This window comes from Daphnia pulex, chromosome 10 (assembly GCF_021134715.1).
Source record: "Daphnia pulex isolate KAP4 chromosome 10, ASM2113471v1".
Lineage (NCBI taxonomy): Eukaryota > Metazoa > Arthropoda > Branchiopoda > Diplostraca > Daphniidae > Daphnia > Daphnia pulex.
The window spans coordinates 11472110-11485827 of record NC_060026.1 but is presented as its reverse complement, the minus strand read 5'-3'; the positions used below and the strand labels follow the sequence as shown (position 1 = coordinate 11485827).

Here is a 13718-nt window from a genome sequence, read left to right as displayed (position 1 = left end):
TGCGACTGCGGCGGTGGCTTCCCGACATTTATTTATTAGATTTTATTTACAATTCTTTCATTTAAACCTATTTTACAGCTATATTAAGTATAGTTTTTTTTATTTACGAAGTTATTTGTTCATTCCTGGGTATTATTAGAATAATGATTATTATTTTCAAAGAAACTGAGATTTCAGCTGGCGTGCCAGTGTGTTCCGCTTTTTGTTCAATGTGCTTTCTACGGCTGGTGGTGGCTTCCCGAAATTTATTTATTCTGATTTATTCACAATTAATTCATTTAAAGCTATTTTATAGCTATACAAGGTTAAGGTTTTTTAATTTGTGAAATTATTCATTCGTTCCCGGGTATTCTAAGAAGAATTTTTATTGTTTCAAAGAAACTGAGATTTAGCCTTTAGGTTGTACCGACATGCGTGAAAATAAAATTCTTTTGCAGTTAATTATACATGCGTATGTTCATAATAGACTTAATCTGATTTCAAATTTTGATTCAGAGTAAAAATTTGAGTCAGAGTTGTAATTTTCATTCATATTGGTGGTCAGCCGGATAGTAGCGTGCAAAGAATTGTAGATTTTAGCGATCTCCTTAGTGACTCACCTTCCCACTTCCCCTCACCCTTCTCCGACTAAGCCTCCCCAGTTCTACCTCTCTTAGACTCTGAATCTAAGACCGCGATCTAACATTGAGATTGAGTCCAGTCGAGTCCAGTAACCATACTGATAGGTGGCCGCCACCTCACGTTGCACTTTGTTCTTATTAAGATGAAAAAATCAGGTGATCTTTTATCTGATCAAACAAAAAAGGTTTATCATGCAAATTATATTAATATACTCAAAATTATTCGTAAAATTTAACTAATCTATCAAAACTAAAATGAAATGAATATTGGAAATTCGTTTAAAAAAAAACAGTTGAACTTTATTCAAAAAAGACACATATTTTTTCAACACAAAATTGCTGTTTTCACTCGACAGACAGAAAACCGGCTTTCGTAAAATAATTTACAATCATAGACTGCTCGTCAGCAGCCAGGCCGGGTAGGAGCGGAGTCTTGTCGGTCCCACTCTGAGAAAAAGATTTGTATTTTATTTCAAGTGAATAAATCAAGAGAGTGAATGATTCGACTTACCAATATGAGATTGGCCTTCAATGACGTATAGTACAATGGTCTCAAACGTAGATTTTGGCAAATCTGAGATTTAAAGGAAAACAATTATTGGATAAAACTTTAAAAATAATAATTATAATAATCGTTTCACTGACTTGCTTTTCAGCAGGACTGAGCAGTTCTGAACCGGGACATAAAGTGAGATCGTCGCTCTTGGCGAGGAAATTAGCAACTGCCTCCTGCCATTCTGACTGTGAAAGTCGGGTATTAGCGGAGAGTACGGGCCCGAGTCGAGGCAGACTGCTTGAAACGCTGAGGACGCTGCTGTTGTTGTTGCTGCCGAAGGAGGTGACTTTTGCGTCTCGAAAGCTTGAAAGTAGCACTTCTTCCCTTGCGTTGCTGCGAAAAAAAAAAAAAAAACAAAAAAAACAAGTTACATACATAAGCCACGAATTTACTTAACAATTCTAAGAACTAAGAAATATAGTTGAGATTTCGTAATATAATGCAAAGCTATCACAGGTAACTGATGAGTTAAACTGCACATAGTATGTAAAAAAGGGGAAATAATAAAGCTTACTCTGACTTGTGTAGTGTCCCAGGGTTTTGTACAATCGGCCCCGGTCCACTGCTTCCCTACGTTAAAGTCTATTGTTCAATTTCCAGTCTTTTTTGGGTTCTAATTTAACTAGCTTGTAAGATACTTAAAATAAAGACACATAAGTAAAAAAATAAAATCGAATATTCAACCAATGGACACCACCAATAATGATTCATTTCAACGAAGTATTAACAGGTAAATAAACCAGTCGCACACTCTTACTATCGCTTGACGAAACTATGCAAGCAATAGTACAGACTGGGAAAATTGCTTACGGATTTCCGGCGCTGGCGCTCCAACCGGGCTTCTTTCTTTCTTTCACGGAAGTATCGCAGTCGTTCATATTCAGTACATTCCTCATGTCGAGTTAATCCATTCCTACGGTATTTGATTAGTTCTCGAATCCGCAATCGCAAAGCTCTCTCTTTAGTTAGATTGCGTAAGAATTGCTCATGCTCAGGTGCCGTGTGGAATTGGGAAAACGAACGAAATTTTTCTTGCGTTTCTCTGTACAAGGAAAAAAATGTAACTGTTTGTAATGAATCTATAGTTAACTAATTGAAACATGAATTACTTTTCCTTTTGGGACTCCCTTTTTTTTGCGGCAGTCGTAGGTTTTTCCTTCTCTTTCTTGATAGCGTTAAAAAATTGGGATACCAGTTGAAAATCCCGAGCAACCCGCTTCCTTCGGGCTCTTTCCCTCAGGCGGCGAGTATACATATCGACTTGAGCCAGTTTTAGAGCCAAATCAATATCCTCGTCGTCATGATTAATGGCAAGATGAGAAACAATTGCCTCAGCTTCATTGTCATGTTCCTACAAAAAATAAAAATAATGTTGAAGTTTTTAAGACAATTTGTTTCATGACAAATTAAGACCCACCCTTTCAAAATCATCTCTTTGAGGCATGTATCCAAGTTCTAATGTTTCTTCAGGTTGAATAGCTAAAGGTGGTAGTCGTGATGTGATGGATGGAGATAGAGGTGCATTATCTGGACAAGTGTGATCAATTGCTGCCAAGCGAGACTCTCCACTTGCGAGAAGTCCATTTGGAAGCCCTTGCCATGTTAGTTTACCTATTGTTCCTGTGACAAATCTATCACAGTACTGTTCTTTGCATTCTGTAAAAAAAACATAATTGGAGAGTAACTGATGATAAAATCCTGATAAAAATCAACAATTACTTTCTGAATCCCGTGTTTCTACATGTTTCGCAACATCTTCCCAATTTCCATAACCAAACTGTTCTATTGCATCAAGTAACTGATAGTCTTCCCTTGCAATCCAGCCACCTTCATCCTCCCTTTGTTGGTCAGGAAAAATACTAAAAGTACCAGGATCCTAGAAATTAAAAATAAAGTATTTATTGAGAGTTTGATAGAAAAACTTAAATACTCACTATTAATCTATATCCATGACTACTTTTATGTGGTCCAATTTCACAGCCAAGAGAGAAACACTAGAAAGAAACATTGCAAAACTGTGTTATTAAAATAATTCAAATTCGCCGCCGACCAACCGGCAATACCACTCCGGTGGGCGTCATAACAAACAACAAAGAAGGAAGGGGAGGGATTCATTCAACGAAGATTTTATACCACACCTGTAAACAAAGTTCGTAATCGACACAAACGTTACATCGGATTCGAATGCCAAGGATGTCGTCCTGACAGTAGCCACATCGATGCTTCATAAATAAATCTGAGGAATGGATACAGAAAGAAAGATTTTCAATTTTCGAAAATAAGGATTCAACGAGAGCATTTTTTTTTACCCGCCATCTTTAGCCTTCCCTTCCCATCAAGAACAACTAAGCTATGCCAACGCTAGCGAAAGCATTGGTCGCGCCCTCTGGTGACTGAGAAGTGAGAAGTCTTTAAAAAATAATTAAAATGACGTGTAAAATTTATAAACAATGTACACCGTACATTTTATTAAATTAAATTTTTTTTAATGTATAACGAGACGTGTTTGGTAAATAGAAATAATTCAACGTATTATATATCACCAATTGGCAACTAGTTCGTGTCGGCTTTTTCAGCTCCAATGCGGTAGTGGTCTGCAAAAAAAGTCACGCAAAATGGCTCTCAATCTGACTGTCAAGTTGCATCCTGTTGTATTATTTCAGATTATTGACTCTTATGAGCGTCGTAATCCTGATGCACAGAGAGTAATTGGAACGTTGCTTGGTAACATACAATTTAGATCATCCGTTTGCTTTCGCGTTTTATTGTTTTTTCGACTGTTGACACGTGTATCGGTATCGAGTACCTGACAAAATCTTTGGATTATATACCTAAATTCCTATAATATGCGAAATCGAAGTTGTGATAACTCATTTTTCATATTGATTTTTTCCAGGCACATCAGATAAAAATGGTGTGGAAGTGACCAATTGCTTTTGTGTGCCTCACAATGAATCAGAAGAAGAAGTGGCTGTGGAATTGGACTTTGCCAAGGATATGTATGACTTGCATCGTAAAGTTAATCCCCAAGAAAGCATTGTAGGTTGGTGGGCAACTGGTACTGGAGTCACATCTCACTCTGCTCTTATTCATGAGTACTACTCCAGAGAGTCCTCCAATCCTGTTCACATTACAGTGGACACCACATTGCAAGATACCCGTATGGGAATCAAAGCTTATGTCAGGTACATGCTATTAATTCAGTATGATACAATTGCTTTGAAAAATAATTATCTTTAAATTATCATCTAGTGTCCCAATGGGTATCACAGGCAAAACTATGGGATGCATGTTTGCTCCTGTTTCTGTTGAGATAGCATGCTATGACCCAGAAACTATTGGATGTAATTATAATAGAAAATGTGTATGTATACTGGGAATTAATCTTTGATTGTTTTTCAGTAAATGCCTGCCAGAAAACCAAAACCTCGGTTAAACGTCAAGCGGGCATCGCTTCGGATCTTACTCAGATTGTTGAAGCCTCGCAGCAGATGGAAAACATGCTGGACACTATCTTGGCTTATGTTGACGACGTAATGAGTGGCTCCAAAACGGCTGACAACACGTTTGGTCGTTCTCTATTAGATATGGTTCATTCGGTACCTAAAATGACACCCGACGAATTTGAAGAGATGCTTAATTCAAACCGAAAGGTAGAAAACATTACCCAATATTTACTTATTTAATCTAATTTTTGTAAAACTTTATTAATTTAGGATTTATTGATGGTATTATATCTATCACAACTTACCAAGACTCAACTGTCGCTGAACGAAAAACTCACATTGTTGACAATTTAATTCAGAACGTTGATATAAAAAATAAAAATGAACATCTCCCAATTAAATTACAATTTTCTGATGTAGTCCTCGTGAGCATATTTATTAGGAAACTATAGTATACAGTCACACGTACACAAGGGGGAAGAAAATTTCTTCGCTACCAAGGAAAAGAATCACACCCATCTTCTCTCAGAGAGCAAAAAAAATGATGATTAGGAAAAGCGAAAAACAGAATTTCAAGAAACGACCATCAGGAAGTTGGCCAGGTTTAGTAGCTATCGTTTACATGAGGAATGCTTAATTAAGCAGGCACATTGGTGGGTAAGATAGATTTATCCAGATCGGTAAACCAAGCATGATCTAAAGCATCCTGAGCCGTGATACGAAGGGCTGGATCGTAAATGAGAGTTTTTTGAAGCAGATCAAATCCAATCGAGTCAAGTTGCTTCACGGAATTTTGAAGGTGGTAAGTATTCCAATTAGGGAAAGTAGGTTTATAGTCGGGCATTTTTGAAACGCCTGGCCACATTTCCTCCGTGGGCGTCTTCATTACTCTGTGTTTCAAATAAAATAGGAACAAATGTAATTTTAAAAATAAAAAAAAAAGGACAAGTAACACTACCGGAAAATACGGTAAAGCTGATCAATTTCCGAATCTCCTTGGAACAATGGCTTTTTCGTTATCATTTCAGCCATAATACAGCCAACCGACCACACGTCTATGGGGCACGAATATCTTGATGACCCAAGCAATACTTCAGGAGCACGGTACCATAGAGTAACAACCTTCGTGAGTTCAAAAGAATTTATAGTATACGTCCATGCATTGGGAACCTTCTTTCCTTTACCTCGTGAGTGTAGACACGAACGGGAACTCCAAATACGCGCCCAAGACCGAAATCAGCTATCTTAATAATTCCGTTTTTATCGATGAGTAAGTTCTGGGGCTTCAAATCTCTATGCAAAACTCGACGTCTATGACAATATAAAATGCCTTCCAAAATCTAGAGGGAAAATATAAATCAGGCCAATATATAAATGAGTCCTAAATCTTCTAAGCAAACCTGGTGGCAATAAGACTTAACAAGAGTTTTATCCATCAACTGCCCAGTTGGAATGCTGTCCATGTACTTTTTAAGGTCCATTGACAGGAACTCAAAAATTAAATACAGCTTTCCTTCTTGCATCAAAACATCCTCCAGACAGACGATATTGGGATGTAGCAGCTCTTTCAAAAGTGATATCTCCCTGATGGCTGTCGAAGGAACACCATCATCTTCATTTTCAAGCCTGATTTTCTTCATGGCAACAAATTGTTGAGTCTTACGGTTTTTAGCCTTGTAGACAACACCATAAGTACCTTTGCGAAACAAAAGTTTTAAAATCAGTTCAAGTTACACAGCTTAGTGTACCAGGGATCATTACCTTCACCGATCTTTTCTATTTTGGTAAAGTCTTCCATTGCAGAAGGCATCACTATTGTTTGTTAAGAAACAAGAACAAAAACCAAAAAGTGTGAAGAATTGAAATCTCGGGAAAGTAACGGAAATTTGAAGTCGAATGGCAGCAAACAAAAACTGGAGTGACGTATTCTTCGTATTCCACCTGCAAATCAGATTGTCATCAATTGATTCGTAAGACTCTTGCATAAAATATTTCGTTACACGATAAACAGAGAATAATCTAACAAAGTAAAGAAAGTTCGTACCCAACGTGTTTCCACAGACTCGACTTTAAAGGAAAAGGTGAGCACACTTGGATGTCAAAGAGACGGTGGCGGCCGTTGGACTAAGGAATGTAACCGCCAAATTTTGAAACGACTTCATCACTTCACAGAATCACGGCCCTCTATGGGTGATAATCAGAAACCCATTGGACAAAATGGATGTATTTGACGAACCTACTATACGATTTCGAATTTGTTATAGTTCTTTTAAACTTTTTTAAGGTTTTGAATTAAAACTCAAATTAAAATAACAAATTCCCGCTGGTGATTTCAAGTTATAATTGTCTATTAGTTCGAATGACGCTAGTATTATGAATGAATAAAAACCCATACAACTTATACAAGTTTGAAAAACTCATTAACATTATCGATATTATTTTTAAATATCATTATATTTTAAATGAACTGTTTATTACCACTATAATCGAAACATTTTTACCGGTAGACTAGAAAATATTTCAGCTCAAAATTTCAGCACAAAATAATTTCTAAAAACATTGTTACCCGCAAGGCAAGCCGTAATGCAGGAATGGTCAAGTATTATTTTTAAGAAAGCCGTGCAAGCAGGTAAAAAAATCTTCTATAATTTCCGACATGTAATTTTCGAAAATATCTTACTAAAATTGTGAAAACTCTTAAAAATTTAGAAAAGAACACTTAAAACAGATCAAACAATTTAATTTACTCTTCCTCCGAATTTCAGTGAGGTAGCAGAACATGTGACAAATATTTTTAGTTACAAACTTCAGAAATGATGGAATTGTTTTACAAACGAATCTGTAATGGCATTAAAAGACACAAAGAACAAAAGAGCCGGCTGCCTTGGTCTTTCTATTCTACTATAAACGGATGATCCTGGTGGAATTTTTCATGAATGAATAGTTCTTCGTACGGCACCCATACTTGTCCAAATATAGCCAGCTTCTTTTTCACTAGACACTCGAACATTTTCATCCAGTTTGTAATATTCGTTCGGCGCATGCATTACGAAATCAAGATAATCCAGCTTACGTGGCAATTCTTCTTCAGGACCTAAACCAAGACTGTTTTAATGCTGTACAGAAAAAAAAATATAAAATTCACATACCTAAAATATATGTCTGTGGATCAAATCCCACATCTGGGGGTGGTGAACTTTGAGTTGGGATGAGCCAAGTTAATACAGCACTTTTTTCACAAAATTGGTCTTGCAGAAGCCCACGAATTTGTGCATAATAAACTCCATCATCTTCATCTGTGACTGAAACTATGTCCCCCACTTGATAATAAATGTCATGATGAAACAAATGCCCACTAGTAAAAGAGGTAGAAGCAACAGTGGGGGCTTTAGATGGTAGCTAAAATTTAAAAAGGAATAATTTATAAAAAGTTATTGGAAAAATCTATTTAATTTTTCTATCAAATTTATGGATTTGTTTAACCTGTTTCTTGAAAACAGCTCTTCTTCCACGTCCTTTGCCAACTGTTGCTTTATTGGCAGTTCCTAGTTTCTTGCTTCTTCCACGTGTCTTTTTTGTTCCTGTGCGTCCACCTCTACTGTTTGAAGTTGTGTTTCCTGACCTGGTCCCTGGGCCAAATTCATTACGTGGCTTTATATCATCCACAAGTTCATCCACAACAACATCATCCACTTCAATAGTTTCATTATAAGCATCTTCTTCTTGAAATTTTATTTCTGGTGAAGGCGCCTTTTCTATAACAATAGATTCTGTTTTCACGGTTGTTGTCAATTTCCCTTGAAAGCATTCGCTGCAAACTGTATTTCCTTCGTTGTTTTTTTGCCATATCTCTGATATATTGATATCGCATTTAAAACAAACAGGTTTTATTCCAAATGGCATGGTTAAGGTTAATAACAAAATCTATTACTTGAAATAGCACTAGCACCGAAAACGAGTCTCCCAAAAATTGTTTCACTTTTTATTTACAAAGCAGAAGACTTTTACTTAAGTTGTGGACAACAATCTACAACATTGCAATTTCTAACTTGTGTAATTTTATATAAAAATAGTTTAAACATTGAATGCAAAATTAAATTTTTAAATAAAAATTGGGTGTGATGAATCAAAGTCTTAGTAAAATTTAAATTTACCATCGATTGGATGGTAAATCACTACTAGAGAACTAGACGCTAGCTGGCGCTCAAAATGAATTTTCCGTTTGTAAACAAAACCATTCTTCTGCTAGATATTTGTATTTTGGACTCCCCGAATCATATTTTGTAAATCCCCCAAATTTGATCTGTGATAGACATTTTGAACGATTCATGTTGGGTGAGAATGAAATGTGTTAACATTTTTTTTCCTACATTTAAATCAATTTTATATGATTTTATTAGGAAATAGTGAAGGCCTCATTTTCATAGAGCAGTATGCCAGCAAGGTGACATACTACACTTCACAGTATGGAAGTATAAATGGAGTGTCTTACACAGCCAACAATTTAATCGGTCCTCCTTCTCGATATCCGGCATATGGAGATTTTCCTGAAACCTACGTCCCGGTACTTTTTTATTAAAATTATTAGTGCAAGTGTGAAATAAAAAGCATATTCTGAAGACTATGTAGAGGAAGGTCTATTTAAAAAAAAAAACATTTGTTCTTCAGAGAACATATGGGCCATGGTGGAAAGAAACATTAGTAATTTCACCTTCTAAAGGAAAAACTGAAGTTCTCATAACAGGACAGGATTTTGTTGGTAATTCATTCATTTTACAATTAGGGACTTTTTTGACATACTTTAAATGTAGATATCCTGTTTCAAAAACCTGTCTATCCATACTGTGTAAATGTATATGAAACATATAACTCTGGTTGTGTGAGACGACTGTGGGCTGGTGATGGCCAAGGAAATTGGAAATTGTTTCATGAAAATCATATGAAAAAGTCTCTGAAGCATTCACAGATATTTTCTGCTGAACCTCATCATCTACAGTTTCTGACTAGGTAGAACTGAGTGTTTAGCTTCTTTTTTCAGCAAAATTCCTATTTTATATTTCTTTAGCATTATTAGAGTTGAAATAGACAGCAGTTTGGCCGATTATTATCCAGAGATCGATGCTGTTCTTCTGGTTGGAACAGAAACCTATCCTCCGTTTGAAGAATCGCTTAAACTTTGTGTCACAGGATTATCTACGAAAATTATTGGATTGGGGCTCCATCGTTTAGTGCCAGGCTTCAATGCAATCGAAAGTATACAACGGCTCTGTTTTAAGTACCAAGTCCCAGCGCAATCCTCAACTATTTGCCATCTCAGTAAATTACCCGTGAGGACCGAATTTCATCAAGTTGATCTTGTTTCTTTTTACTGCTTTATTTAGTATTTTTTTTTTTTTTTTTTTTTTTTTTTTTTTTTTTAACAGGAAGAAATTTTACGCATAATACTCTCATTTTTGGATCTTCACAGCTTGTGCTCTTTAGCATGCGTCTCGACCTCATTCAATAAAATATGCAAGGATTCGGTGCTCTTCACTTCAGTGAATTTAAAAGTATTAAACATCCACTTTCAGTTAGCCCAATTTTTCTTCTAATGGGTTGATTATTTTAGCCATATTGGTATTGTGTCAATCTTTCATCATTAGAATGGCTGACTGTTCGATGCCAGTGTCTGCAGTATTTGGACATGTCATGGTGTGGAAACTACGGAAAATTGAGTTCAACTGATTTTTCATGGTCTGGTTTTATCTACTTTAACTTTACATAAAAATGATTAAACTTTTCATTCTCCATAGGTTCATCAAGCAATTTGGAAAGCGTTTGCGAATTTTGCGCTTAGAGAATTGCACTTTTCTAAATAATGAAGTTCTTTACTGGATTTCAACCTGCTGCCCTTGTTTACAAGGTAAATTCGTAAAGGTAAAACAAAATGAATTATCGGACTTTCATGATAAATCATTTTTATTTTCAGAGTTGAATTTACGGGGATGTCGTGATTTAGAGTCAAATGCGTTTTGGCATTTGGGAAAATTACACATGATGGAACGATTAATATTGGATAATACGCAGATCGAGTTGCCTACTCTTCTAGTCAGTTTGCAATCGATGACGTCGCTTTCTCACCTTTCACTTGGTACTTCTTTCGTCGTTCGTACCAATGTTTTTTACTTTTTCGTTTCAATTTCTTACCTTCCTTGTTGTTCTTGAATAGGCGCTTGTCAAAATCTTGCCCTTTCCGGATCACTAGATGAGATTGTTCGCTGGCTAAATCGACACAGGCCGGGTATTATTTCCCTTGATTTATGGAGAAATGGTCATCTGTCAAATCACGGAATGGAAGTTCTAGTTGGACTTGGAAATTTAAGGGAACTTGACATTGGCTGGTGGTAATTTGGATTTAGTGCATCACTCGTTTGAATATGTATGTATATTTTTTAAATATTTTTTGATCGTGTGTTAATTATACAGTGGTCTACCACCGAATGGTAACTGGATATCCCTACTAGCCAATCGCTGTCGATCTTTGGAAAAACTGTTCCTGACCGCCGCTAGAACAGCCAAAGACACTGATTTGATAGCTATTGCGCAATTTTGCCCTAATTTAAGACAACTCGATTTGCTGGGCAACAGCTACATAACATCGGAAGGATGTTGCAGGCAAGTTTAACATTTATAATTTATAAAGTAGGAAAATACGTATATTACAATCGCATTTTTAATTTGTTTTAAATAGAATACTAGATCAATGCCGAAAGCTGCAGTTACTGGATGTTAGTTACTGTTGTCAGATTGACGCGGGGCATGTATCAAATTGGAGACGAACATATCCTCATGTTAGTATCAAACGTATATTTATCAACGAAGAAGATTAATTATAAAATTTCTTATTTGAAGCATCTCGAATGGTTTTACAATAATTAGCCAATAGTTTTTTTTTGTGTGTGCCAGAATATTTAGCCATATCACCTAAAAATGCCCAATTTTAAAATAGTTTACAGAATATTTTTCTGCAACTCGCGTGGCTCTTTCTAAACAGTGGAAGTAAAAGCAAACAATCTTGAATCATGAACTCAACTCCATACTTATTTGAAAATTCTTAATCAAACAAATCTTTTCATAAAGAATAAGTGTCCCTCCTCAATTGTTTTACTTGAAAGTTAACCTGCAATTGTCAATTCGTTTATCATAAGGATAAAGCAAGAAAGCGCATCCGGTTCTTTGTCAGTCATGAATATTTTTGCTGTCGGCTATCGGGGAAGAAACACGAGCAAAATGTTTTTGTGTTTTTCCACTTGACGTGCTTAGGAAAGAGTGGTGGTGAAGCAAGTTTCTTTGAATAGTTGTCCATATGTAAGTTTATTACGAATAGTGATTTACGTCAACCACGATTGTTTTATAGCCAGGAAGGAGAAAAACCACACGTATTTTTCTTGATAACGACTGTACCCAAATTTCTCGTCAGTATTTTCTCCGTAGTCGTAACCAACAGAAGTTGTCCTTCATTTTACAGTAGAAAATACCTCATTCATACTTCTATCATTCCCGTTTTTTTATTAAAATGAGCATTATTAGCAATTTATTCTCTGAGAAGACGAGGCCCATTTGGACCGTGGGTCTTCCTGTATTCACATTCGTTTTCTTTCTGCCGTACTGGTTTATTTTGTGCCCTTTTCTCTGGCGAAAGTATCCAGCCGTCGGGATTAACAATCGTGCCTGGAACAGTCCTTGGCTTTATGGCTACTGGTTGACTGCAGCCGGAGTGTGGATCTCTGTCTATATAGCAGATAAGTATTGTTGCAAGAGGGAAACAAATCTAGAGAACGATGAAGATTCTTTGAGGTCAACTGAAAAACTGCTATTGCCGAGTCAAAGCTTTAAAACTTCAACACCGTTCCGCGTCACCCCGTTGGCTGTGCAGCCCAAAAGAGAAGAAAGCGAAATTCCGGGATCTATTGAGCAACACATTAGAGGGATCGATATTACTTATGCTTACGTCCAACCGAAATCCTCTTTGAAAACTATGCCTCCGAGTCGACCCTCGGAAAACGAATTCACTTGGGATAACGAGGACATTCCGTGGTCGAGTGGTGAAGGTGAAAGTGTCGACAGTTTTTATTCTCTGGATGTTTCAACTTCCAATTTCGATTTTACAATTAACAATACCATTGAAGAAGAGAAAAGTGTTGAAACTACTGCAGAAGATCTCTATCCTGCTGAACTTGAAAGTACCGATGATATTACTCTGTGCGCTGGAATTAGCTCAAACTCTGAGGAAGAAACGTTGATTGAAAGTTCACTGCTGGGCGCAGTCGCTTTGAAGGAGAAAGAAAACTTGGACGAACTGACTGCTGGGATGCCTGTTCAGATCAATAGCACGCCTATTACTCTCCAATCTAGTGCAGATGCAGTCGACCCGACATCAAACGAAGACCATTCGTCATTAGAAAATGATTCTTGTGTAAAGAGACGCTTCAAAGACCGGGAGGATAGACCTTGTTGGAACGCTGCTGATACCCGAAACTCTTTAATTAAAAGAAATTTAACTCCCAGCAGTGATGCAAGACGAAAATCCAAAAGATTGACCTTCAGTTAATGCGTCGAGAGTTTCACGTATCTTTTTACTTCTCAACCAGCTTCCTTGTTGACATTAAGCAACACTGATATATAAAACGGAAATGTTTTTTTCTTATTCCTTTCCTGTTTTCGTTATATCTGTTATCTTACAACCAATTCGTATTTAGTCTTTTGTTTAATAGAAAAAAATTAAAAGCGCCCACCAGTGATGGCATTATTTTCACTTTATATTTAGGTTTAATTTCAGAAGCATACAACAGTCTATACCAAAATGACGGCAATAAATTACGCGTCTTTATCATTTTGATGCAGCGCAAATTTAGCTTGTCACGAGCATTTATCTTGTTGCGGTTGGGCCAACCAAGCAAGTGAATAGAGAGCGTTTATAGATGGAAAAAGTGTGTTTCAAAACGGGAAGAAATGAAAATGGGTAGCCTAATAATAATTCTTCTGCTTATTGTATATATATCCTCTTTTGCCATGGAAGGCTGGAACAGTGCGCACCTGCATGATACTACGAATGAG

At 36.5% G+C, this 13718-nt stretch overlaps 5 protein-coding genes across 6 annotated transcripts; 2 read left to right on the top strand and 3 right to left on the bottom strand.

Moving 5' to 3' along the window:
- Positions 1–903: 903 nt before the first annotated feature.
- On the bottom strand, positions 904–3566 carry LOC124206034 (transcriptional adapter 2-beta-like). Its single transcript, XM_046603650.1, has 11 exons — positions 3486–3566; positions 3315–3412; positions 3111–3170; positions 2896–3052; positions 2594–2832; positions 2286–2527; positions 1987–2218; positions 1691–1746; positions 1266–1509; positions 1132–1194; positions 904–1067 (listed from the first exon to the last, which is right to left on the bottom strand). The coding sequence occupies exons 1-11, from the start codon at positions 3490–3492 to the stop codon at positions 966–968; spliced, it is 1500 nt and encodes a 499-aa protein (XP_046459606.1). The 5' UTR covers positions 3493–3566; the 3' UTR covers positions 904–965.
- A 173-nt stretch (positions 3567–3739) lies between these two features.
- On the top strand, positions 3740–5023 carry LOC124206038 (eukaryotic translation initiation factor 3 subunit F-like). The gene is made up of 5 exons (XM_046603653.1): positions 3740–3900; positions 4073–4361; positions 4429–4520; positions 4579–4829; positions 4893–5023. Exons 1-5 carry the CDS (start codon positions 3792–3794, stop codon positions 4974–4976), a joined length of 825 nt encoding a protein of 274 aa, XP_046459609.1. The 5' UTR covers positions 3740–3791; the 3' UTR covers positions 4977–5023.
- A 16-nt stretch (positions 5024–5039) lies between these two features.
- LOC124206035 (cyclin-dependent kinase 1-like) lies at positions 5040–6817 on the bottom strand. Its single transcript, XM_046603651.1, has 6 exons — positions 6667–6817; positions 6384–6563; positions 6023–6318; positions 5807–5962; positions 5581–5744; positions 5040–5512 (listed from the first exon to the last, which is right to left on the bottom strand). The coding sequence occupies exons 2-6, from the start codon at positions 6430–6432 to the stop codon at positions 5260–5262; spliced, it is 918 nt and encodes a 305-aa protein (XP_046459607.1). The 5' UTR covers positions 6433–6563; positions 6667–6817; the 3' UTR covers positions 5040–5259.
- A 524-nt stretch (positions 6818–7341) lies between these two features.
- On the bottom strand, positions 7342–8642 carry LOC124206036 (GATA zinc finger domain-containing protein 1-like). Its single transcript, XM_046603652.1, has 3 exons — positions 8106–8642; positions 7772–8021; positions 7342–7716 (listed from the first exon to the last, which is right to left on the bottom strand). The coding sequence occupies exons 1-3, from the start codon at positions 8523–8525 to the stop codon at positions 7553–7555; spliced, it is 834 nt and encodes a 277-aa protein (XP_046459608.1). The 5' UTR covers positions 8526–8642; the 3' UTR covers positions 7342–7552.
- A 173-nt stretch (positions 8643–8815) lies between these two features.
- On the top strand, positions 8816–11512 carry LOC124206032 (F-box/LRR-repeat protein 4-like). 2 transcript variants are annotated; one of them, XM_046603647.1, is made up of 12 exons: positions 8816–8957; positions 9023–9186; positions 9291–9381; positions 9434–9629; positions 9688–9949; positions 10046–10171; positions 10231–10355; positions 10415–10524; positions 10591–10752; positions 10831–11005; positions 11088–11276; positions 11353–11512. In XM_046603647.1, the coding sequence occupies exons 1-12, from the start codon at positions 8951–8953 to the stop codon at positions 11489–11491; spliced, it is 1746 nt and encodes a 581-aa protein (XP_046459603.1). In that variant the 5' UTR covers positions 8816–8950; the 3' UTR covers positions 11492–11512. The 2 variants fall into 2 exon arrangements, with proteins under 2 accessions (XP_046459603.1, XP_046459602.1); XM_046603646.1 differs by having other exon boundaries at positions 8831–8957; positions 9252–9381.
- The last annotated feature ends 2206 nt before the right edge of the window (positions 11513–13718 follow it).